This window comes from Rhinolophus sinicus, linkage group LG02, assembly GCF_036562045.2.
Source record: "Rhinolophus sinicus isolate RSC01 linkage group LG02, ASM3656204v1, whole genome shotgun sequence".
Classification (NCBI taxonomy): domain Eukaryota; kingdom Metazoa; phylum Chordata; class Mammalia; order Chiroptera; family Rhinolophidae; genus Rhinolophus; species Rhinolophus sinicus.
Genome location: NC_133752.1, coordinates 91,787,511 through 91,814,425, shown reverse-complemented (window position 1 = coordinate 91,814,425; position 26,915 = coordinate 91,787,511). Strand labels below are relative to the sequence as shown.

General features: G+C 35.8%; 1 protein-coding gene across 3 annotated transcripts in view; it reads left to right on the top strand.

The window, feature by feature from the left end:
* Nucleotides 1-26,915, top strand: part of NSUN6 (NOP2/Sun RNA methyltransferase 6) — a 54,141-nt gene that overhangs the window by 8,648 nt on the left and 18,578 nt on the right. For 2 of the 3 annotated variants that reach the window (XM_074324837.1, XM_074324836.1), the window contains exons 3-7: nt 535-690; nt 4,418-4,497; nt 13,756-13,865; nt 14,764-14,917; nt 25,443-25,524. In XM_074324837.1, coding sequence (XP_074180938.1) covers nt 535-690; nt 4,418-4,497; nt 13,756-13,865; nt 14,764-14,917; nt 25,443-25,524 — 582 coding nt within the window. The remainder of the gene's footprint in view (nt 1-534; nt 691-4,417; nt 4,498-13,755; nt 13,866-14,763; nt 14,918-25,442; nt 25,525-26,915) is intronic. The other variant, XM_074324838.1, reaches the window with a different exon arrangement.

The following is a 26,915-nucleotide window of genomic DNA, read 5'->3' as shown; positions in this document are numbered from 1 at the left end:
CACATGTATCTTTGTTATCCATCTTTTTTGAATGATATCTGTTTGTTACATTTAATAGTATTTAAAAAACTGATATCCAGGGATCTTTGGATGACAGTATCAATGTTACTTATTCTTTAAATATTGGTGTTTTAGAAGGCTACTTGCGCTAGGATATGAGGTCAGTAAGTAAAAAGCTCTACAGTAGTGACATAGCAGTTAATGCATTATAAATAGAATGAAATTATGAATTTATATGAATAAATGTAGCAGATATCAATATGTTCAGAATATTAATAATGCTTTGAAGTTGAGTTAGTGTTTTCCTAAGCTTTCTGTCAGGCATTTTGTTAGGTGTTTATTACAACTAAACCCATGAACCCTCTGAAGTAGTATTAACATTTCCTTAGTGTTTTAACACAAACAATACAGCAAAATGAAATGAAACCAAATAATTGCTGAAAGATGTTCATGAGTTGGAATAAATGTATATGCATATTCTGCTAATATTTTTATTCATATGATGAAATTAAAACATTTGCTTTTTCTTTTCAGATTGTAGCTACCTTAGGTAAACAAGAAGCAGAAAGGAAGTTTGAAACTCTGTTAAATCACTTGTCACACCCTCCGTCATTCACAACTGTTAGAGTGAATACACATCTAGCCTCAGTACAACATGTGAAAAATATGTTATCCGATGAACTTCAGAAGGTTTGTGCAAATTTTTTATGTCATTATGTATATAATTACATTTTTACAATCGGTGTCAACGTCGTTCCCCATTAAAATCCTGAATAATCTCCGATTTTATAAATGCTGAGATCGAGGCTCTTCAAGGTTACATGGTGAATTAGGCGATGTTAAAAATTGAACCTAGCACTTCTGATTTTGAATGTGTTATTTTTAGTGACTGGATAGGCCATTTATCTCCTCTGGGCCTCAGTTGCTTCATCATTGAAATACATGTGAAGAGGTCCAGTTTACCCCTGATAAAAGTCTGATTTTGTAATAAGCAGTATATAATGATCAGGAGTGCACATTGTATAGCTGAAGTGAGCCCAGGCTTAGGGGAGGTACCTACTGATTATAGAATTATATTTTTATTGGACATAAAAAAAAGTGTTGGAGAAGTACCTATTACTTTAATACAAGCAGGAAATTAGAACAATGTAAAGAATACATGTTTTAAAAACAACACAGATTATTTTTTTCTAATCAATAGAATAGTTTTGACATAATACTCATTTTCTGTAAGTGAAAACAGTATTATAAAATAGCATTTTATAAGTTCCAAACTGAAAAATATTTTACTTTTCTTGTTTATATTGTCTCAATTCTTTGCTTTCAGAAGGAGAGCATTTTGTGTTTCATACACTGTGCACTGAAATTTGCCTCCAAAGACAAGATGGAGGAAAATAGATGCCTAAGGGGGGGGGGTACTTCAAATTTCATTTTGTAGTCTTAAAGCTCTTAGAACAAGTAACTGTCAGGTGTCAGCAGACCTATTTCTACCTAATTACTATCTTAATTAAAAGCAAGAGGCAAGATGATTAAAGAGCTTCTATTTGTATATTGGCTGTGTTTTCAATTTACCCTAGCTATAACATTCAGAAACTCGCAGAAAATTATCACTGGTATTGATTCACTTTAAGATTAATTCTATAAATTTTAAGTTTTGAGTAGATGACTATGTTATAAGAAGAACCAGCTGGATTTCTGAATATGAGTCCAAAATTGAATAAGACTTGGAGAAAAATTAATCTGACTTTTAATTATTAATAGTGATAATTTCATTGAGAGTAATGACATTAGGCATAAAATATAAACAGTTCCTCTAAGCAACTAAAATTATTACTTTTATGTAGCCATGCATATGTTTTCAGTTAGTAAAAAGGAAACTGTTCTGAGGCCCATCAGCGGTGTTCATTACTCAGGCAGATACAGATTGTTTTCTAGAAAATTATTCCTAAAGCTTAGATATTCTAGTAGTATCCCTGTCTGATGGGTATTCAAGATCTCGTGGGCTAGTATCTAGGATAAGGCAGACGGAATCACTCTGAGTCCTTTTCCTTAAAGGTTAAGATTAGACAGGGAAGATTGGGTCCTAAGCACTAATTAGGAAGCTGGAGGTAGGGCAATAACTGTTTCTAGCTGGAAAGGGGACTTGGAGGTTTTAGATTATAAATTTTCTTTCTCCCTCTGTGTTCCTAAGATCACATGTGTCCTAAAGAGATGTCCCAAATGAGATGATATACAAATAGGTGATTTGTCCCCAAATTTCTCTGAGCCACATAGTGAGATTTAATAATTTATACATTCATTTGGTTGGTGAGGATGCGGAGAAACTGGAACTTTCATACTTTGTAGGTGGGAATGTCAGGAATGTCAACTGGTTGGCCTCTTTGGAAAAGGTCTGGTCGTCTCTTAAAGAAGTTCCACATAAACTTGCTGTACAACCCAAGAGTGCAATAAAAAAATGTCCATAGAAATGCTTGCACATGAATATTCATAGCAGCATTGTTCATAATATCCAAAAGGGAGAAACTATCCAAATGTCCATCATTTAATGAGTGAAAAAAAACACCACAAAATGTGGCATATTCATATAGTGGAATACTATTCAGCAGTGAGGGTAATGAACTGGTATGTGCTACCTCGGTGAACTTCAAAAACATTATTTTAGTAAGTGAAAGAAGCCAGACACAAGACATTATATATGTTGTATTATTTCATTTATGTAAAATGTTTATAAAAGGCAAATTTACAGAGAAAGAAAGTAGCTTAGTGGTTGCCAATGGTGGGAGCTAGGAACGGGGATTGACTGCAGATGGACATAAGGAATCTGTGTGTGTTGATGGAAATAATCTAAAACTGAATTATGGTAATGGTTGCACAATTCTTTAAATGTACTAAAAATCATTGAATTATACATTTAAAATGGATACTTTGTATTGTATGTAAATTAAACCTCAGTAAGGCTGTTTTTTAAGGGCATGGGGCAGAAACAAACAGAAGAGGAAGCAGATAATATGCTTGGTATAAAAAAATTTGCTTTATGAAAATTTTGCACATGTGTGGTTTAATGAAAGTATTTTTTCTGTATCATTTTAGCGTCTGATAGAAAAGGAGAGAAGAAAAACACAAACCTCGGTTTGAGAAAGATTGATCAATATAAAATATTTCTGTAGTGTAAAACAAATAGGACTTCTAAAACAAAAGAAAAACAATTGACAAACTTCATCTTCTTCTTGGAAAGATCAGTTTATCATAGTCTGGATACTGTACGGCCATCAAACAATGAGAGAGGGAACAAAAGGCAGAGGGAATTGATCAAATGAGAAGGAGCTTACCTTCAGATTCTTAGTAGCCGTCTGTTAGATAAGGTTAGTCTGAAATGTCCTTTGCCTGCAAGAAGCAGAAGTCAGGAGAACTTTTGACTTGAGAGAAATGTAGTCAGGTTTCTAAAATGCATTTTTTTTTCTCTTATCAACTTAGAAATAAGTTGATTTTAGAAGTTTTTTCTAGATAGTGTATGGATGCTACAGGGCAATACAAATATCTATTATTGTTACTGCTCTGTCATGTAGTATGTAAAAATTTAGTTGATAATCCCTAGCCTACATGGCACAGACTTGTTTTCAAATATTTGCACATTGCCCTCTGGTAGAGTATAATACACAGTCCTTGCTATCTAGTCCACTATTCTGCTCTTCACTGTGCAATGTGGAGTGCCCAGTCGTCTTCTGTCTGCAATAGTGCTGTGCTGGTACATACTGAACAGCCCACTTTCTGGGAAAAATAACCCTTTATGGTGTTTTGCTGATTTAAATGGTATAAATACTTCCACTGTGGTCCGTTTCAAGATGCCATTGTGACCATGGAGTTGGGAAGAGATGTACACAGTTGGCTGTGATGAGACCATGTGAGCTGGCCCCAGCACCTGTTTCCAGTCTGAAGGCCAAATATGATAGAAGATACTGAAAGTCCTAAACCTTTGCCAGAAAACATTTATTTCCCTCATCAAAACTGGCATCCAGTGTTGAAAGTGTATAATAAATATTTGTTAATCTCAATCTTTGATACCCTACTCAGAAGCCTTTCTTAAGAGTACTGCATGTAGGTCTATGTCGGATATATGTTTTTAAAGTAAGTCACTGAAGGTAAACATGCATCGTATTTATAAAGCCAAACAGTAAGCAAAATTGAGCCGTATAAAGAATTCGGGATACTTCAGAATCATTATAGAGATCAATTATAGAGACCACATAGTGGGTTTGAAGTCTTTTTTTTTTTTTTTATCCCATTGAATACAGTGAAAATATTCCAAACCAAATTTCATGCTCTGCTAGGTAATGATATGAAAAAGCTCCATAAATTGAAATTTATCAATTATAGTCCATTATATTGCTGTATAATTCTGTGTGTTTATTTTTAACAGCAGCTTAATGGATTAAGTGTTCCCATTCTTCAACATCCAGACCTTCAGGATGTCTTACTTATTCCTGTTATTGGACCTAGGTTTGTAACCATTTCATTTTCAAATTACATTATTCTCAGTAAAGTTTTGTCAGAGGTTTTTTTTTTCTGTTTGGTGATAATACTTTCTCCATTATTAGTAATTTTATGTACATAGACAGGGATTCACAAATTCATAAATGTTGACTTCATACTCTAGTATGGAAAAATAATTACAAAGGGAGACTAGGAATGGGCCCCAATACCTTGAGAGTAATTGATTCTTTCCCTCTATACTTTCTAAGAAACGACCATTTGTTTACTTGTATATCTTGAGAGATTCCACTGCTAAATTGAAACTTTTTTTGAACTACAACAAAAATACAATGCAACGTATTTCCTACTTTCATAGCTGATGTGGTTGTAAATTTTATTAATTCACCATTATATTAAATTACTACATATGTTCTATTATGAGTAGAACAGGCACTGTTCTACTTATTTATGTATTTGAAAGGCATACAAGTATGTTTGAAAACTGAAAAAAATAGGCTTTCATATTATAATGGGAGTTCTTTTCACAGAAACATTGTAAAATCCCTGATTATGGTATAATTCTTTTATATCTGTATGAATTATAAATATAAAGATGCTTGTCTTATTAAAGTTTTAAAGTAATTTAGTGGTCAATAGTAAAGCCATGGTTGAATAAATTGTGGTTTATCCATGCAGTAGAACATTATATGGCCTTAATGGGGGAGAGTTATATGTGTATGTTAATAAGAGAATATGTTCATGATTAACTATCAAAAGCATTTTGCTATGCATGGGATATTTTTCTTTCTTTCTTTTTTGCCATTAAAAAAATACAACTACACCTTTATGTATATTTATAGAAAAGAGTCTGGAGGGTATAACATACCCAACTATTAACAGGGATTAACTGAGGAGATTGGATTGGGAGAAAGGGGGTAAGAGGAGATTTTCATTTGTAATATTTCTGTTTTATTTTTTACTATAATGTATTACTTTTGCAATTAAAAAATTGATTTTTTTAGTTTCTTATTCTATTTATGTTTAAGGTGAAATTTGTATACAGTGAAATGGAGGTATCTGAAGTGTACTGTTCCCTGAGTTTGGCCAAATTTATACAACCATGTAGCCAAGACCCGCACCAGTCAAGATCTAGACCACTTCCCTCACCGGATAACATTCTCTTGCATTCTGCTCCCCAACTAGGAAACCACTGTTCTGATTTCTGTTATCTCCTGTTTGGTTTTAAATCAGTTACTGCAGTCAATCACAATCACAGGTCTTTTAAGGTTATGCTTGATTCATTTCAGAATATGTTGTGGACAACTTTCCATGATGTCCACGATTCATATAATGCTATTTCATTCTTTTTAATAGCTGTATCAATAGTGTATTTTATCATTGAGCTCAATTTTATTTTTCTGGCTCTTCATTGATAGACATTTAATTTTTTTCCTTTTTTTTTTTTTTAATTATTATCAACAGTGAATATTCTTAGGATATTTCTGTGTGTGTATTTGCATAAGCATGTCTACAGGATAAGTTGGTACAACAGACAAGAATCACTGGTTCAGTGGTCTGTGCATATTTTAGTACTGATCTCTGAAAAGTTTTAACAACAGTATGTGAGAAATTCTGATTCTTCCATTCTTGGTAACTGGCCATTTTAGTTCTTTTAAATTATTTTGATGATTTAACTTTATTTTTTGTACTTATTACTTTTACCTAACCTTAATAATCCTTTCATCCTATTTGTAGTGGTCTAGGCTAGCCATCAGCATATTAGTGAACTATATAAAACACAAATAGTGAGTTACTACAAGAAAGTATTAAAAAATTATTTAGGGTAGTAGATTCACACACTTACCTTGCATTTCTAAAAGGATCACGTCGATTCTTCTGTTTTTTAAACTTATCACATTATTATCTTTTGACTTTTCCACTATGAAAAATGAGGATGTTCTTACACTTAAATTTTCCCTATAACTCCCACCCACCAATTTTTACTTTGTTAGTTTTTTAACTTTGTAAAGGTTTATCACAATTTTATTCATTATGCAATTTTATTCATAGTTCAAATGGATCCAGTGCTTGCTTTTAGTCCTAAATGGTGTAGTTTATTTTTGAGTTCTTTATCTTGATTCATCTTTTGGTTGGTGACAATAGTCATTTATCAGACCTGCAGCACCTGCTTCCCAGCTCCAGACTATGTCTCTCCTGTGCTCTGCTTACTTCCTTGCTTGAGAATTGCCTGTTGCCTTTATATTTAAACAACAACTTGGCTGATGATACTAGTAGTTTCAGGTCACATGTTATTTCCCTTAGCACTTTGTAGACATAACTTTTATAATCTTACGGCATTAAGTATAGCGATGCAGAAATCTGAGACCAAAAAAAGAATTATCTCCTTTGTAACAAAATCTTGGTTTTTGCTTGGAGACCTATGGGATTCTTAGTCATTGAATTTTAGAAAGTTGGCTAGGCTATAGTTTGATTTTTACTGTTCTTTCTTAGTTTTGAATGAAACATAGTGTGACTTTTTAAATATAAGTATTTTGGTAGTGCTTTGAATATTTTTCCATCACACTTTTCTCTTTTCTCTATCATAAGGACACTAGGACTCTGTATGTTGGATTTCAGTGCAGGCCCTCCTTGTGTGGGGACACCCCAAGACAACCCTCAGATTTGGTAATTGGCTGGCAGGACTCAGCGTATAGTCATGCTCATGGCGAAGATTTGTTACACGAAAGGGTGCAAAAGCAAAATCAGCAAAGGGAAAAGGTGCGTGGGGTAAAAGCTGGAGGAAGCTGGGCACAAGCTTCTAAGAGTCTCCTCCCCATGGAGTTACCAGGACGTGCTTAATTCCTCCAGCCCCCAGTTGGGACACATGTAAGATGGTTGTCTAGTAGGGAAGCTCATTAGAGACTTAGTGCTCAAGGTTTTTATTGGGTGCTAGTCATATAGGCACCCTCTGCCTAGCACGTACCACAATTTCAGGCTCCCCAAAAGAAAGCAGGTATTCAGAATAAACCACATTGCTTCTACAATCAGTTTAGGAACAATAATCTACTATTACCATTAGGGAAGGTTTTATATCAGTGTCGAGAACTGTTTCCCAGTCAGGTTTCCAGGTGCCAACCAAGGGCCAACCTTGTAAGCAGACCTTTCTAAGAGTAGCTTGTTGTGTTAACTCTTATTTCAGAGGATTTGCTTATTTCAGAGGATATTCTTTATTTCCTGAGCTCTGCAACTTCACTTTTCTCCTGTTTTGTTTTCTTTTCCTTTTTTTAAAATCTTGTTTTTACATACTTTTTTTGAGGTTTCTTTCTTTCAGCATCTTTGAAAACATAGAGAAGTATTTGAAAATTTTCCCTTTTTTTGTTGTACATTTTAACCTGTCTTTTACTTACTATTTTTTTGTACTAGCTGTGCATAGGTCCTATGAAGGAATCCTTTCTGCTTCTCGCTCATTGAGTGGAAACAGTTACAGTCACGTAGATACACTTAGTTGGCAGTTTGCTCAAGCATGCTACAGAATGGGGTGAAGTGTGTGTCTAGACAACTAATCAGATGTGTTTTTCAGAAATACCTTTACCATGTCTTCCTTAGTGACTCATTTCTATTCCTGGTGAGCAATGCTGATAAAGACTGAGGCTCCTGAAGGCTTCCAGCTCACAGCTTTCTTATCTGGGAATTACATTTTGTTTATGCTTAGGGAACTCAGGTGATGAGCAATAAAGCTGGTTGCTACTTATTTCCCTTCTCCTCCCGCAGCTACTTCTAGGCAGTTTTTCCGGGTTTGTTAGAGAAAACGCAGATAGTCTGTCTGTGCTCATTCTGACAGTCCAGTTTCTCTTTCAGCTTTATCTGATGAACAATGCCTGCCAAGGCATTCCCAGAGTCTCCTTATTTTTCTCCCTGAACCTCCAGTCCTGGTTCTAAGTAGTAAAGACCTTTCCTTGTCAGAAACTTTCATGCGCTGATGAAGAACTAGATTTGATCCAAATTTCACTGTCTGGCAATTATTCTTTATCATTGGGAGTATAACGGTTTCATAGTGTTACTGCAAATGGAACTTCTCAGAGTTCGTTTTTTCTCCATTTCTATGGGCTTCAGAAAAAAATATACATTCTTTTTTACCAATTTTTACTGGAAGCTCAATATCCCACAATTGTTTAAAATATCAAAATATAGGTCAAACTTTATAGACAGTAAACAAATTTTAAAGGTAATTTTCCACCATAAATTGAAGTTCCCTCCATTTATTTAACATGGTATTTAATATACTGATCAAATATATTTTAATGTTGGGAAGGTTTTATCATTAGTAATATAATGAGCTTGAACATAATGGTTGTAATGCTGAATTTGATGTTATCAATATCAATTTTATTGAAAAACTTAAAGAGAAAATTGAATGCCAGGCTTCTCTTGATATAAGGGTGTTTTTAACATCATATTCCAACCAGCATTTTCTAAAGAATGCATTTAGATCAGTTGAATTTTTTAGGCCAATATTCAGTTATTTTTAAGGATCTGTACATTTTCTCTATCAGTGCTCTTCCCTTTTTGATAAAAACCTCAACAAAACATTGCTAGCAAGTCAGAAAATTAATTTTCTTCCTTTTCTTCCCATTTGAGTACGTAATTCAATAGGGTAAATCTTTTGAGATCCAAATGAGGCTGGATTTGCCCTTCTGTTTCAAGCTGCTTGACTTCCATCTTTCATAATACCAGTACTGTAGGCTTTGAATTACTGTTTGTATGTATGAAATAATAGGGTAAATGCAATAGACTATCAAGTATTAATAATTGCACAAAGACTGCTGATTAAATACAGATGGTAATGCTGCTGAAAAATATTTGGTTGACATGCTACTATCGTGATATCTTAAAATTATCATTATCTCCTATTTGGTGGAGGGTTGCTAATATGTGCATTTAAAGAAATGCCAAATAGATAAAAGCCTATATTTTTATATACTCTTTATTGAAACATTCCCATAATTTTAGTCTTCCCATAATTTTAATTCCTAGTCACCTCATTTTTAGATGTTTCTTTTTTCATGATCTTTTTTTAATTAAAGTTTATTGGGGTGACAATGGTTAGTAAAGTTACAGTTTTCAAGTGTACAATTATGTAATACATCATCTATATATCACATTGTGTGTTCACCACCCAGAGTCAGTTCTCCTTCCATCACCATATATTTGATCCCTTTTACCCTCATCTACCACCCCTTACCCCCTTACCCTCTGTAACCACTGTACTACTGTCTATGTCTGTCAGTTTTTGTTTCTTTGTTTGTCTTGTTCCTTTGTTGCTTTCAGTTTTATATCCCACATATCAGTGAAATCATATGGTTCCCGATTTTTTCTGTCTGACTTATTTCGCTCAGCATAATAGTCTCAGAACCCATCCATGTTGTCACAAATGGCACTATTTCATCTTTTCTTATGGCAGAATAGATGTTTTAGTAGTTTTCTCTTAATCTTAAGTACCTTCGTACTATTTTTTCTTCCAATCTCTATTACTGGACAATTGGAAAATCATTTTTCTTTAATGTTGTTTCACTCCTTTATTTAGAAACTTTTCATCAAAAAATTACGCTTTTTTTTTGGCCCTATATCAACTTTCATATTTACTGGCTAAAATTCTCCTTTAGCAGAGCTGAGTTTCACCTTGATACTTGCATGTGACATTTTATGTTTTTATAACAATTAGTCCTTATGTTGAAGGAGTTCCAAGACCACACCCTAGTTGGATGATTCTCTAGGAAGACTCAGAGATTCAGCATAGAGTCATACTCATGACTATGATTTATTACAGTGAAAGAATCTGGAGCAAATCAGCAAAATGAAAAGGGACATGGGGCGAAATCTAGGGAAAACCATTTGCAAGCTTATTTTCTAGTGGAGTCATACAGGATGCACTTTATTTCCCCAGCATGAGTTTGACAACATGTAAGATTTTGCAAACCAGGGAAGTTCATTAGAGACTGCATCCATGATTTTTTTTTTCATTGCTGGTCACATACGTACCCCCCTGCCAGGTACAGACCAAAATTACAGCCTCCAGAAGGAAAGTCAGTGTTCACCATAAACGTTTATTTGTACAAATAATTTAGGCACAGTGAGCGACACTTATCACTTGATAGTGGTAAGTTCCCAGAGAGCAGCCAAGGTCCAACCTTATAACGAGGCCTTTCAAGGAAACAATAAAAGTTCAAGCCTGCTATGTTAACTCTTTTCTCTGTAGTCTTTTTAGTCTGTCCTCTCCATGAAATGGTTATTCTCATAAAAGCTTTCTGATTACACTACACGGTTCTATTCACAAAACATTGTTTGAATTGATGCTATGTGTGAGACCCAAAGGTGTTAAAGAGATGAATGAAATACAGTTTAGTCTAAAAGCAGAGAACTTTGGTACAAGTCAGATTGTGATGAATGTTATAGTAGAGGTATGAATTAAGTACCTCGAGCCTAGACTAGGAAGGACTGAGTACAAGGAAATGGGTAAAGATTTTCTCCGGGTAGGTAGTATTTCAGTTGACTCTTAAAGGTGGGTAGGAATTAGGCGGATAAGATAAGGTGGGCAAAGGTATGATAGGTAGAGAGAAAGTATTTCCAAAAATACAGAGGCATGAAAATGTATGGTGGTTCATCACAAAAGTGATCAGGTTTGAGTACTCAGTTGGTTTTCAGAGAAGTTAGTGAAAGATGAGGTTGAAATTGGGGGGGTGGGTAGACTGAAGTGTAAAGGGGATATATATATATATATATATATATATATATATATATATATATATATATATATATTTAAGCCAAGTTTTCCTTTCTGCAGACTATTGGAGCTATACTCGTAAAAACTTTTAGTTATGACTAGATCTGTATTTTAGGAACACAGTACTGATAACATAAAGCTGTGTTTTCCAAAGTGGCGCAGATCATAACCTATTATTAGGTTGTGAAATCATTTTTTATGAACATTTTAGAAAATAAATGGGATATTTTATAGTATATTGCATTGTCTATAGTAAAGATATTTTTTCTTGAAACATTAGTTCAAAATGTGTCAGTGTGTGTATAAGATGAACTGCAAGACTGGAGATAAGTCGTTTCCAATGACATGGTGAACTAGATAACCTGGAAATGTTTCTGCTACATCAAAGAATACTAAATAAGGAATAGGCTGCAAAATGCACAGCTGCGTGATTAAGAATCTAAGTGAAATATTCTGGAATTAGAGTGAAGAGTAACTGAAAACAGAGCAGTGAGCCTGTGAGTTAATATTTGGGGGTTAGGGGATGTGGGAGAGGAGGTGGTTGGTCTCTTAAATTTAGGAGCTTTGGTTTTAACAACATGGTGTTACCGCTACAAGGTGAGAAATGTCCAGTCAGTAATTTAGGAACTGGATCTGTCTTGCCTTAGGGTCTGGGTTGGGAAACCTCTGAGAATGCACAACTCTTGTTCCATGCCTTATAAAGGTTTGGAATTTCAAGTCATACTACCCAAGTGGTCTTGAAACCTGTGTCTGGGGAATTTACATAAAAATATGATCCTAAGCCAGTTCCTGAGCTGCTTGGCAAAAACCGGGCAAAACACTCTTGAGTGACACATTCATTCAAGCCACACACATTTCTCATAGTTTAAGGCTACACTAGGAATCAAACCACCATGAGTGAGAATCAGCATATACAGCAAATTGAAGGATTAGATTTTCCCAAAAACTGGCAAATGGAACTAATCAGTTTTGTTAAAATGATTAAAAACAAAAGTGGGAATCTAAAACAGAAGAGCCTAAGGGGGGAAAAGTAGAATAAAAAAAGAATTTCTAGAAGTAAAAATATCATTAAATTTAAAAACTCCATAATTAAAACTGTAGGTTAGACTCAACTGATGGAGAACTATTGAAGTAGATGACTCAAAGGAAAGGCAACAGAGATAGATAAAGAAATTGAAAATGTGAAGTTGAGTCATGGAAAATAGAATGAAAAGGTACTTCATATTTCTAATGAGTCCTGCATGTAGAGAATAGAAAAAATGAAGGTGAGATAATAGTGAAAAATGTAATGACTAAGAATTTTCCAGAATTGATGGACAGACTTAAGAAGTACAAAGAGTCTGAAGCCAAAAGTAAAAATAAATCCATGTCTAGATACTTGAGAATGAAACTGCAGAACAACAAAGACAAGATCTGAAAGCAATCAAAGGTAAAAGGCAGAAAGTTACTCAGTAATCAAGTTATGTTTGATGTCACGCAATCGGCCCAGAAGACCTGTCGAGAATTGCAGGTGGTGTGATTTGGTACCTCAGTGAATGTGGAGTTTGGAGGTTTAGGAAGAAGGGATTCAAGTTGATGCTGGTGTTTCTAGTTTGGTTATCCAGGCAGATAATGACACTTTGTTCAAGACTGGAAACATAGGAGGGTGATAAGATTGGGGGCATTGCCATGGATTTGAGGAGTGGATCAGAGAAAAATAACATTGTTTAGGACTTGTTGAGTTTGTAGTAATTGTGGGATACCTAGATATAGCTAGCTACCTGTAAGTAATTAGAAAGTCTAGAAATGCTAAACATTGGAATACATGGATTATTTTTGTGATTATTGAAATAATGAGATTACCAAGGGTTAGGATGCAAAGTGAGAAGAGGACGATGGCGTGTTTTTATATTATATTATACCCAGTCTTATAGTAAAATAAGACCAGGTCTTGTTTGCTCCAAAAGATGCATTAGAGCTGATTGTCTGGCTACGTCTTATTTTCAGGAAAACAAGAACGGTAGATTTTAGTGATCTAAGGAATGAATTGGAGGTGAGAAATTGGAAAACATTCAAAAAAAGTTGGTCAAGAGAGGAAGAAAAATATTTTGTCCACCTACTTTACTAATAATTTACCATGCAACAATCCCACTTTAGAAATGTTTTTGAATTCCTTGTATAGTGTCTGTTTTAGGACTTTATTTCTCTCTCAATGCTGTTAATAAAAAGCAATGCTTGTTAAGTGATTGCACAATTTCAGGTGCCACTTTACTGCCTTCCGCATTTTTCTGTTTTTTCTTTCCTTAAATGCCTATCTCTTTTTTTGAAAAAATATTTTCTCTATTTCTCTATATTTATCCTTTTTTTTTTTCCCAGCTTTCCCTTTCTCGTTTATTCATTAATGATGTTATCTTGGGGCAATCAGGACTAAAGAGGTTATTTACTTAGGGTTTAGATTGAAACATTGAGAAGGTTGGTACACGTTGGAGATATATTACTGTGTTAAATTGCTCTTATTTCCTTAGGAAGAATATAAAACAACAACAATGTGAAGCCATTGTTGGAGCCCAGTGTGGCAATGCAGTGTTAAGAGGAGCCCATGTCTATATTCCAGGAATTGTGTCAGCTTCAAAATGTAAGTATAACGGTTGTAAAAAAAAAAAAAAGAAAGTTCAAAGAGGAATAGGTCACGAGGCTTAAATGTGGATCACAAAGCCTAAAAAATGTGCTTTACAGAAAACGTCCTAATCTACGAATGAGTATGTGATTTGAACAGTCTTTCTAGCTGTGGCTTACAGGCTACTCACCACTGTTGTCAGGTTAATGGACTGGACCAATTTATAATAGGTTAGACCTTAAAACATTTTTTGGAAGTGGAATACAATTTCCCCTTGTTAATGTCACTGGGATTTGTTACTGAAAATAACTTAATGAAATAACCACAAAACTAGATTTATCCATATAAATCAACTCGGTACACCATACAGCTTCAAGGTATTCTAAGTATTACTATACACACATATAAATGAATGTATGGGCTTATTAAAATCTTGGCCTTAATTGCTATAATGAAAACTGAGAAGAAATACCAACAGAGTTGCGGAATTTAGAAATATTCCTTTGAGAAATTTTAGTGTATGTTTTTGAAGAATCCTTTTGAAGGAAACTTCGAGGATTAAGCCAAAGATAACAAGGTTTATATGAAGTCTCTTAGGAAACGTTAGATGGGGGGAAAATAATTTAGAGATATTTTTTCTGCTTAGCTAAAAACTTCTAATTGAAGTAGGATGTTTTGAAGAATATTTTATTTCTTTGTTTTCCTCGGGGAAAAAAAATCTTCAATTAGATTTTTTAGGCAACATTTAAAAGTAAAAGTCATATTTCCTATTAGGGATTACTTTGAGATAATTAGCCAGTTTAAGCTGCTTCATGTCCACGATTGATGTCCCTAGAGGTCCCCAGTCTAACTTAAAGAATTTTCACTGTTCTTCTATCAAAGTATAGAATATAATATGATTTTCTTCTTTCTCTAGTTATGAAAGCTGGAGATGTGGTTTCTGTGTATTCTGATATTAAAGGCAAATGTAAGAAAGGAGCCAAAGAATTTGATGGAACTAAAGTATTTCTTGGAAATGGGATTTCTGAATCAAGCCGCAAAGAAATCTTCAGCGGGCTACCTGACCTGAAGTATGTCATCAAGTGTTTGAGGGAAATAAGTATGCTTTTTGTGGTTCAAGGAAAATTAAAAACAATGTAACAATATATCTAATTGCATTATATGAATAAATTCTTTGGTATAAATTGAACTGGAAAATAATTAACCCATATATCCATATTTTTCAGAAAACATCCTTTTAGGTAAAAGAGTAAATCCTCAGATTTGAGTAAGCAACTAGTTACATGATAATTGTCAAGTAATTTTACTTTTGAATTTTATTGATTTGAAATTTTTGCATCTTTGGAGAACACTACTTATCTTGATTAAGGATAAATTATATGAATGCATCCAGACCTTTATAAACATTCTGATTTTGTGTAAGGAAAAGCTTATAATTTTAATATAAATTAAAAAGAAAAATATTCTTAAATTAAAAATAAATTTTACCAGAAAGCTAGCACTCACATGAATACTTGTGGTCAAAAATTAATGTTTGGATTTACTCAAACCAAATTAAAATATAGTTTTAAACCATCTCTGGTTACTACTGGCTCTAAATAAATTAAATCTGTAGTCAGTCCAGTTTCTTATTTTGCTTAGTATTTTCATACTGTTTTCGGAGTTCTGTGGACAACTGCAGTTACTTAACGTTGGCAGCTGTTGTAGACATGGTGAAAGCTGTGAATCTAGGTGAAGGAATTCAGAACAGGCCTCCCCAAGGTGTGTCCCTTTGGCATGTGAATTATTTTGAGCTAAAAGCAATTGAGACCTTGCAGGTTCATGAGAAACTTTTACCTCTCCCTTAAAGTTAGGGGCCTTGCCCATAATAAGAATTATCACCAGAAATAACTTATGACCTATCTAGAGGTCAGAGCAAACATCTAATTAATGAGCATCAGCTCTTATCCTGTGAATGTCCTGTGAATGACTTTCCTCCCCTCTGAAGCCTCAAGGTAACTTCCATCAACCTTCACTCAGAATGTCATAAACATGTCATTTTCCCTTTCTGTCTCTGAATCTCTCATGTACGTGGGGTTTCCTTATATATGTATGTAATTAAATTTGGTTATTTTCTCTTGTTAATCTAATCAGTCTCGTAGATTTAATTATTAGAGCAGCCAAAAGAACCTGGGAGGATCAAGTTTTCCCTTCCCCTCATAGGGCTGGACCACACGTCTGATTCCTGGAACTGTTTTTTATGTTGCTGCAATTTGGGCTTATAGTTGAAATTAATTCTCCTGAAATGGCCAATAACAAAGATTTTCTTCTTCAAAGACTTTGAATATGAAGATAAAGCATATATCTTCTGTGTTTATCTTTGAGTCAGTAGTAAGGGATTGATATTTTGACTGCCTCCTATGGTTCATTGTAAGTGGTACACTCTTCATCCTCTTACCTTGTTTGATGTGGTAGTTCTGTGCCGACAGATTTTTCTGCGTAATGTTTTCTTCGTTGGTGGGAATAGAAAGCAGCCATCTTTCAGAAAGCTTGATTTTTAAACTCAGTTTTTAAACTCAGTATTCAGTCATACTATTATGATTTCTTTCTCTGCCTATGCGAGGAAGAGCATGTTTTCATAAAGAAATGCTACATGTACACCCTGGTTCTTATTTACAGTCTTTAAAACTTTTAGAACCGAATCTACTAGTACTCAACTAGTAAATTTTCGCCCATTGGTTTCTTGAATTCTAGGTGAGCTGAGTTATTCATAGACTTAGAGGTAGATTAATTTATTAACAGGCTGTTTATCCTATGAGATCTTGTACTGTGCATTATTATATGGAGATTGGTATTAAAAAATAGTTTTAAAAGAAACTTGTAATCCCATACCTGAGCAACACTTGGCTTAAATTATTCTTTGTCACGTTAAGAATGGACACACTTGTGCTGGTAGGTATGGTGCGAAGGAGATAGTCAAGGAGTCCCAGACTGGAAGCCACTCGGTGGGACCTGGGTTAGGAAGGCAGGCACATAAGTGTTTTAGTGTTTTTCAGAAGACTGGAATCCTGCAAGTCAGAAAGTCATTTACATTATGGAGTGATCAGGTTGCGGAATTCAAGGCATTGAATAATGGGTCTAGACTCTGGATGGGGGCAGTGAGGTATTGATCCAGGTAAGAGCACCAGGTGCTTCAACAAAGGACTGAGTTTTTAATGTGAGGCAGTGACATTTCAGAAGGTTCCTTTGAGTATTTACTGCTCAGGAATGGGAACTATTTGACGATGAAGTGGTTTAATTTAATCCTGACTGGAGCAAGGACCAGTCTCAACTCTGATTAAAAGTGCAGATTCAGAGATATCACGGGATAAGCAAATAAGGGAGGATAAAAAAGATGGGAAGAGAAAGAAAAGGAGTTAACATTTATTTATCCTGAAGGATGTCAGAATTGAATGGAATTCATAGTTGTACCCCTTGCGATGACAGTTCATAAATAGCTACAGAAATTATTTTACTCTAAAGTGCAGCATAAGAAGAACTAATTTTATCTTTGTCCTGGGGTAACCACTCAACTCCTAAAACCCTTGGAATCTCTGGAATGGTAAGTGTCTTTTGTATGCTAATGAGATGAGTGATGGCTGGGAGGCGGAGCTTAGATAGGTTCAGGAGACTGAGGAGCTGATTGCAGAAAGAGTCAACCATGTGATTAGAGGGGTTGGAACTTTCTTCTTTTTTTTTTTTCCCTTAAAAGTTTATTGGGGTGACAGTTGTTAGTAAAGTTACATAGAGCTCAGGTGTACAATTTTGTAATACAGCATCTATGTATTACATTGTGTGTTCACCACCCAGAGTCAGTTCCTTTCCATCACCATATATTAGACCCCATTTACCCTATTCTAGAGCCCCGCTCCCCCCACCCCACCCTCTTACCTTCTGGTAACACCTAAAGTATTGTCTATGTCTAAGAGTTTTTGTTCTTTCAGTTGTTTGTTTTGTTCTTTTGTTGTTTTGGATTATATACCACGTATCAGTGAAATCATACTGTTCTCTACTTTTTCCGTCGGACTTATTTCACTTAGCATTATAATCTCAAGATCCATCCATGTTGTCACAAATGGTACTATTTCATCTTATCACCGAATAGTATTCCGTTGTATATGTATATCACAACTTCTTTATCCAATCAATTATCGAAGGACATTTGGTTGTTTCCATGTCTTGGCCACTGTAAATAGGCTGCATTGAACATTGGAGCACAGGTGTCTTTATGGATAAATGTTTTCAGATTTTCTGGGTAGATACCCAAGAGAGGGATTGCTGGGTCATATGGTAATTCTATTCGTAATTTTTTGAGGAACCTCCACACTGCCTTCCATAACGGCTGCACCAGTCTGCATTCCCACCAGTAGTGTATGATGGTTCTTTTTTCTCCACAGCCTCTCCAACGCTTGTTTCTATTTGTCTTCTTGATAATAGCCATTCTAACTGGGGTGAGGTGATATCTCATTGTGATTTTTATATGCATTTCTCTGATGATTAGTGATGTTGAGCATTTTTTCATATGTCTATTTGCCATTTGTATGTCCTCTTTGGAGAAATGTCTCCTCAGGTTCTCTGCCTACTTTTCAGTTGGATTGTTTTTTTGTTGTTGAGTTGTATGAGTTCCTTGTATATTTTGAATATTATCCCCTTATCGGAGGCACTGTTTGCAAAAATCTTCTCCCATTCAGCTGGTTGCCTGTTTATTTTGTTGATGGTTTCTTTTGCTCTGCAGAAGCTTTTAAGTTTGATATAGTCCCATTTATTTATTTCAGTTTTTACTTCTCTTGACTTTGGATTCAAATTCATAAAATGCTCTTTGAACCCAAGGTCCATAAGTTTAGTACCTATGTTTTCTTCTATGCAGTTTATTGTTTCAGGTCTTATGCTTAAGTCTTTGATCCATTTTAAATTAATTTTGGTACATGGTGACAGATAGCAGTCCAGTTTCATTCTTTTGCATGTGGCTTTCCAATTCTCCCAGCAACCATTTATTGAAGAGGTTGTCTTTATTGTATGTTTTTTGCTTCTTTGTCAAAAATGGTCTGCCCATATTTATGTGATTTTATTTCTGAGTTCTCAGTTCTATTCCATTAGTCTATGTGTCTGTTTTTCTGCCAATACCATGCCGCTTTGATTATTGTTGCCCTGTAGTACAAGCTAAAGTCAGGGAGTGTGATACCTCCAGCAGTCTTCCTTTTTCTTAGGATTGCTTTGGCTATTCAGGGTCATTTGTGGTTCCATACAAATCTGATGATGTTTTGTTCTATTTCTTTAAAAAATGCCTTGGGATTTTGATGGGGATTGCATTAAATCTGTATATTACTTTGGGTAATACGGCCATTTTAACTATGTTGATTCTTCCAATCCATGAGCACAGAATATCTTTCCATTTCTTTGTGTCTTCTTCAATTTCTTTAGAAAATGTCTTATAGTTTTCAGCATATAGGTCCTTCACATCCTTGGTTAAGTTTATTCCTAGGTATTTTTATTCTTTCTGTTTCAATTGAAAAAGGAATTGTTTTTTAAATTTCTTTTTCTGAGATTTCATTGTTAGTATATAGGACTGCAGTGGTATGTTGATTTTGTAGCCAACAATTTTATTCATTTATTGTTTCTAATATCTTTTTGGTGGAGTCTTTGGGGTTATCTACATATAGCATCATCTCATCTGCAAAGAGTGACAATTTAACTTCTTCATTCCCAATTTGGATGGCTTTTATTTCTCTTGTGTGATTGCTCTGGCGAGGACTTCCAACACTGTGTTGAAAAGCAGAGGTGATAGGGAACAGCCCTGTCATGTTCCTGTGAAAACAAAGGGCTTCACTTTTTCACCATTAATTAGGATATTAGCTGAGGGGTCGTCATATATGGCCTTTATTATGTTAAGGTATTTTCCTTTATACCTATTTTATTAAGTGTTTTAATCATAAATGGATGTTGTATCTTGTCCAACGCTTTTTCTGCATCAATTGATATAATTGTATGATTTTTGTCCTTTATTTTGTTTATGTGATGTATCACATTGATGGATTTGCATATGTTGAACCATCCCTGTGGCCCTGGGATGAACCCCACTTGTTTGTGATGAATAATCTTTTTAATGTATTGTTGCATTCGACTTGCTAGAATTTTGTTTAGGATTTTTGCATCTGTAATACATCAGAGATATTGGTCTGTAGGTTTCTTTTTTTGTGTTACCATTACCAGGTTTTGGTATCAGGGTAATGTTGGCTTCATAAAACGAGTTAGGGAATATTGTGTCTTCAATTATTTTGGAAGAGTTTGAGCAGGACAGGTATTAGATCCTCTTTGAAGGTTTAGTAGAGTTCACTAGTGAAGCCATCTGGTCCCAGACTTTTGCTTTTGGGAAGGTTTCAGATGACTGATTCAATTTCCTTAGTGGTGATCGGTCTATTTAGATTTTCCAGTTCTTCATGATTCAGCCTAGGAAGGCTATATGTTTCTAAGAACTTGTCCATTTCTTCTAGGTTATTGAATTTGGTGGCATATAGTCCATAGTATTCTTGGATGGTCCTTTGTGTTTCTGTGGCATCTGTGATAACTTCCCCTCTTTCATTTCTGATTTTGTTTTTTAGTGTCTTTTCTTTTAGTGAGTCTAGCCAAGGGTTTGTCAATTTTATTAATCTTTTCAAAAAAGCAGCTCTTTGCCACGTTAATATTTTCTATTGTCTTTTTGTTCTCTACTTCATTTAGTTTTGTTCTGATTTTATTATTTCCTTTCTTGTGCTGACCTTGGGTTTCATTTCTTCTTTTCTAGTTCTTTAAGGTGTAACGTGAGGTTATTTATTTGGAATTTTTCTTGTTTCTTGAGATAGACCTTTAATGATACAAATTTCCCTCTTAGAACTGCTTTCAATGCATTCCAAAAATTTTGCTAGGATATATTTTCATTCTCATTTGTTTGTATGTATCTTTTGATCTCTCCTCTTATTTCTTCTTTGGCCCATTGTTCTTTAAAAGTATGTTGTTTAATCTCCACGTGTTTGTGGTTTTTCCTGCTTTCTTTTTCCAGTTGATATCCAATTTCAAAGCCTTGTGATTAGAGAATATGCTTGGTATGATTTCAATCTTCTTAAATTTGCTGAGGCTAGTTTTATGTCCCAGCATATGTTCTACCCTTAAGAATGTTCCATGTACACTAGAAAAAAATGTATAATCTGATGTTGTAGGATGAAGTGCTCTATATATGTCAATTATGTCCATTTATCTAATGTGTCATTTAGGGTTGCTATTTCTTTATTTTCTGTTTGGATGATCTATCCATAGCTGTCAATGATGTATTTAGGTCCCCTTCTATAATTTTGTTTTGGTCAATTTCTCCCTTTAGTTCTGTTAGTAGTTGCTTGGTATATTTTGGTGCTCCCTGATTGGGGGCATAAATATTGATGACTGTTATGTCTTCTTGTTGTATAGTCCCCTTTACCATTATGAAATGTCCATCTTTGTCTCTTGTTACCTTTTTCACCCTGAAGTCTGTTTCATCTGATACCAGTATGGCTTCACCTGATTTTCTCTGGATGCCATTTGCTTGGAGTGTCAATTTCCACCCTCTCACTTTGAGTCTATGTTTGTCCTTGTAGCTGAGATGTGTCTCTTGGGAGGCAGCATATGGTTGGGTTTAGTTTTTCGATCCTATCTGCTACTCTGTGACTTTCTATTGGTGAGTTCAGTCCATTTACATTTAGGGTGATTATTGATATGTGAGGATTTCCTGTCATTCTATCTTTAGTTTTTTGGTCAGACTGTGTCTCCATTGTTTCTTTGCCTTTTTGTTGTCTATTATTTCTATGTGGTGGTATTCTATGATGTTTCCCTCTGTTTCTTCTTTTATTACGTTATATATTTCAGTTCTGGATTTTTTTGAGCGGTTACCGTTAAGTTTATGCAAAAGAAAGTTTGATATTTAGAGTATTCATTTTCTTCAGCATGCTTACTTTCTCCATTCCTATATTCCAGTTCAGACCTTACTCTCCCCCCTTTTACGTTTTGGTTGTCACAAATTATCCCTATCCATGCTGGTCTAATAGCTTCCTTCAGTATTTCTTGTAGTGCAGGTCTTGTGTTAGAAAATTCCCTTAGCTTCTGTATGTCTGTAAAGGTCTTTATTCCTCCTTCATATCTAAAGGATATCTTTGCTGGATATGTTATTCTTGGCTCATAATTTCTCTGTTTCAATAGTTTGGATATTTGGTTCCACTCCCTCTTGGCTTGTAGAGTTTCTGCTGAGAAATCTGATGATATTCTAATGGGCTTTGCGTTGTAGGTTACCGTCTTCTTTTCCCTGGCTGCCTTGAGGATTCTTTCTTTGTCGTTGATTTTTGACAGTTTTACTATAATGTGCCTTGGAGAAGGCCTTTTGGGGTTGAGGTAATTAGGTGTTCTATTTGCTTCTTGGATTCAAGGATCCACTTCTTTCCACAAGTTTGGGAAGTTCTCATCGACTATTGGCTTGAATATACTCTGTTCCCTTCTCTCTTTCTTCTCCTTCTGGTATGCCCATTATTCTTATATTGCTCTTTCTGATGGAGTCAGAAAGTTCTTGTAGAGTTCTTTCATTTCTTTAAGTCTCAAGTCTCTTTCTTCTTCTATCTGTGTCATTTCCAGATTTCTATCTTCGTCACTGTTCTTTCCTCCATCTGGTCAAATCTACTACCTAAGCTGGCTATTTCATTCTTCATTTCTTTTATTGAGTTCTGAATCTCCAGAAATTCTGTTTGGTTCTTTTTTAAAATTTCAGTCTCTTTGGTAAAATGTTTGTGTTGTTCTTTGATTGTGTTTCTGAGTTCATTCAACTGCCTGTCTGTGTTTTCTTGCATCTCGTTGAGTTTTTTCAGAACTGCAATCTTGAATTCTCTGTCATTTAAGTCACATATTTCCATATCTTTAAGTTTGTTTTCTGGAGACTTTTCATTTTCTTTCTGAGCTGTCTTGTTGCCTTGGTTATTCATGGCAATTCATGATTTATTATTTCTCTTCCTAGACATCTGCAGGAGTGGGTTCTGCAACAGGTTAATAGAAAGAGGTCTTTCTTTTGTTTTCCAGTAGGTTTTGGTAGAATGTTTTATTTTCTCTCTGACTGCAGCCTTTTATTCTCTCTCACACTGTAATGTCATACTTTGTCTGCACTATTTCTGCTTCTCACACAATGGGGGGATTCCCTGGAAGGAGGGCTTCTCCTCTGTTAACAGTTCTCCTGGGTCATAGGGCGCTGCCTCTGTTGGGGGATGTGTAGAGCTTCTGAAGTTCCAAAGCTCATCCTGCACCAGATTCAGAGCCCTTGTGTTTCAGCAGCTGTTTACTCCTGCAGGGATCCGCCCAAATAGGTGGGGGCAAGGGTGGTTTGTGTTGTGAGCTGTGGCCCAGAGCAATGGCAGTGACCACCACATCCGGTTCTGCTTCCATGGCTCCCTCCCCTTTGCTGGAACTAGTTGGGCTGCAAGTCCATGTCTGAGGAGCACAATTCTCAGAACTGCATATATTCTGTTCTTTTGATCTGACACTGCTACCGTTCTATTTCTATCACTGGGCAGGTGGGGGAGGGCAAGCTCTGGGAGGGTAGGGAGGGAGCGGCTAGGCTCAGTGCTTAAGGCTTCCATTCTCTGCTCCGCAGTGAGGGCTTAAACCACTGTTTTCAGCCTTCCCTTTGCTCCGAGGTCTCTGCTGTGAGCATTGGCTTCAGCCGTGTTATATGCTGTCCCCTCAGCCTTGTGGGCCATAAGCAGAGCCCTAGCAGTCTGGGTTCTTCCCTCTCCCACAGCTGCGGTAGTTCTGGGATGCAGTGAGCTCAGAGCACCGAGCTAGGTCAGCGTCCTGTGCCAGCGTGGCCCCGTCTCTGCACTTCTCCCTTCCCTCCTCCCCTGCTAGCGCAATTTGCATTATCAGTTTACGTGATTTCAGTAGTGCTTCTTAGTCTTGCCTGTCTGCTGCGCAGGGAGTCCTTTGTGGAGTTATAGTTCAGTTTCTTGTAAATTCCAGGGGAGATTTCAAGAGGCACACCTCATGCCACCATTTTTATGACGTCACTAGGGTGGGAACTTTCAGTCCCACCCCCTGAGCTCTAGGGAGAAGGGAGGGGCTGGAGATTGAGTTAATCACCAGTAGCCAGTGATTTAATCAACCATGATGCCTCCATAGAAACCCCTAATGGATGGGGTTTGGAGAGCTTCCAGGTTGGTGAACACATCTGGGTACTGGAAAGGTGGTATGCTAGGAGAGTGCATGGAGGTTCCATGTCTTTCTCCCATCCCCTTGTTGTGTGAATCTCTTCCTTTTGGCTGTTTTTGAGTTGTGTCTTTCATCATAAGCTGGTAACAGTAAAGTGTTTTCCTGAGTTCTGCGAGTTGTTCTAACAAATTATTGAGCCTGAGGAGAGAGTTGTGAGAATCCTCAAATTCATAACCATGGTCGGAAGTACAGGTGGCAACCTAGGATGTACAACTGGCATCTGGAGTAAAGCCAGTGTTGCTCCAAGCCCTTGAAAGTGTGAAGTCTGGGGATAACTTCTGATAATGTCAGAATTGAATTCTAGGACACCCACCGAGTTGGTGTACGGAGAATTGGTTGGTATGAGAAAGAAAAACCCACACATTTGGTGTCCGAAGTGTTGTGAATAAAATTAGCCCACCTGCCTACATCAAGTGGTACAAACCATCTGGATAGATGCTTCTCTGCATAGATGAGTTCATATGCTATGAACTTGTCTAGCATTCTGTATCTAAGGATTCAGTTCTTGTTTTCCCTACTCGGATACTCTTTGCTTGTACCTTTGTGCTTGGTTTAAGTCCTGATTCTTATTCTTTTTGGTAAGACTATAATTTTTTCTGTGTCCTTCTAATCCCCAGAAGACTGTGTTGATTTCCTCTTTTGTTGCCCCATCTGGAGTGGCCTGATACACCAGACTTTCTTTAACAGTATTTGTGTGCTTTCTCTCCGTTTTGATAGTCTCTGCCAACCTCTCCCAGGGTTTGATGTTTGTTTCTCTGGGTCACTATCCACCTGGATCCTGGCCTTTCCTGTTCTTACCAGTTCCACTGCCACTCATAACATGGGACAAATGTGGAAAAGACCATCTTGAGGATTGTGTCAGTAGTACCAGGCCATTATTCTCTAAAGAGATGAGAGCAGTGTAGCACGTTTGTCATTGCTTAGTATATGTTTATCTTCCATACAGGTACCTAGCACAGTGCCTTACAAACTGAATTGTTTGTTGATTTGAAAAGCTAACCGTGGTCAAAAATCGGTAACCAGAAAGATGAGGATGAATCAATAAAGAAAGACTCAGATGATCTTTGCTTCTGTAGTCTGTTCAAATCTCAAATTTATTTGTGCCCAAATGAAAAATTAATGTAACTTTGTCCTTTTTAGTTCTCCTAATGGCTTACAGCAGGTAAAAATTGAGAAACAATTCACAGGACTATTCTAAGTATTTCAGTGTCGAGTAAAAAGGTTTTAAAAAGGCTGAGCATCTGATATTTGACATGCTTCCTGAGTATATTCCCAGAAGTGGACTTTGTGTAATTTATACAGACTAACATTAGATTTCCTACTTTTCAGAGGTATAGGCATAAGAATGACAGAACCAGTATATCTCAGCCCTTCTTTTGACAATGTACTGCCCGGCTACTTATTTTTACAGGTAAGTATTTGTAAAAGTAAAATATGTAGTGACATTGAAACATACTTTAGTGAATTATTTGAAATCTAAGGTTTTTAAAATTTTCTATTAACATATTTTTGTGGTCTGTTTATATATTTTCTGATCTACCTTTGGTTAAGCAGTAAGAAAAAATCTTGTAGACATTCTTTTCTATTTCTCAACTGATTTTTAACTACTTTTTAACCTTTTTGCCCAAGGTACTGTAGTATAAAGCTTATTATAATTATTGCTTTCCTTCTCAAAATATCAATCTGTAAGTAATGAGTGCATTTCCTGTACTTACAGGTATTTATTTGTGATTTTAAGTAAGAGTCAAATGTTTCACTACTAACAGGTTTTTGGCAGGTGGTTGTTAATTGCTGTAATATAATGAGTAATTTGTTTTGCCTTGTTCACTTTATTAAGCACTTGTGTGTACATTAACTAATTTGATCCAGTCTGGTTAGGTGGTATTATTACCATTGTTGTTATAACGCCCGATATAAGAAGGTATCAAAGGTCAGATCTATTAGGATTCTTCAACAGGGTTACCCAAGTTAATGAAGTATTGGGGAGCTCGGCATGGGGCTGGGACCCCTCACTCCTCTGAGGGGGGCTCAACAGCTGAGATATCCCTCCCGTTTCTTCCACCACACCATATGTGTGGGACCAGCTCCTCCTACTAGTCTCTATGTGACTTCTATATATTCTAAGTTTTGCTCAGCTAGTCTTCAGGTGGTTCTCAATGATGGTTCTATAATTTAGTTACAATTTTGATGTGGCCATGGGAGGATGTGAGCACATTATTTAGCTACTCCACCATCTTGACCGGAAGGCTCCAGAGGCTGTTTTGTTTGATGTAGTCTCACTTATTTTTTCTTTTGTTGTATTATTTTTGGTGTCAGATTCAAAATATCATTCCCAAGACCTATGTCAAGGAGCTTACTGCCTATGTTTTCTTCTAGGAGTTTTATGGTTTAAAGTCTTACGTTCAAGTCTTGAATCCATTTTCAGTTGATTTTTGTATATGATGTAAGTTAGTGGTCTAGTTTTATTCTTCTGCAGGTGGGCATCCAGTTTTCCCAACATCATTTATTGAACAGACTGTACTTTCCCCATTGTATATTTTTGGCTCCTTTGTTGTAAATTAATTCATTGTATATGCATGGATTTATTTCTGGGCTCTTTGTTCTGCTCCATTGGCCTCTGTCTATTTGTGTGCCAGTGACATACTGTTTTAATCACTGGAACTTTGTAATAGAGTTGGAAATCTTAGAGCACAATGCAGCATTATTCTTTTTCTCAAGATTGTTTTGGCTATTTGGGTCTTTTGTGGTCCCATAAAAATTTTATGGTGGTTCTATTTCTGAACATTAAAAAAAATGACTAGG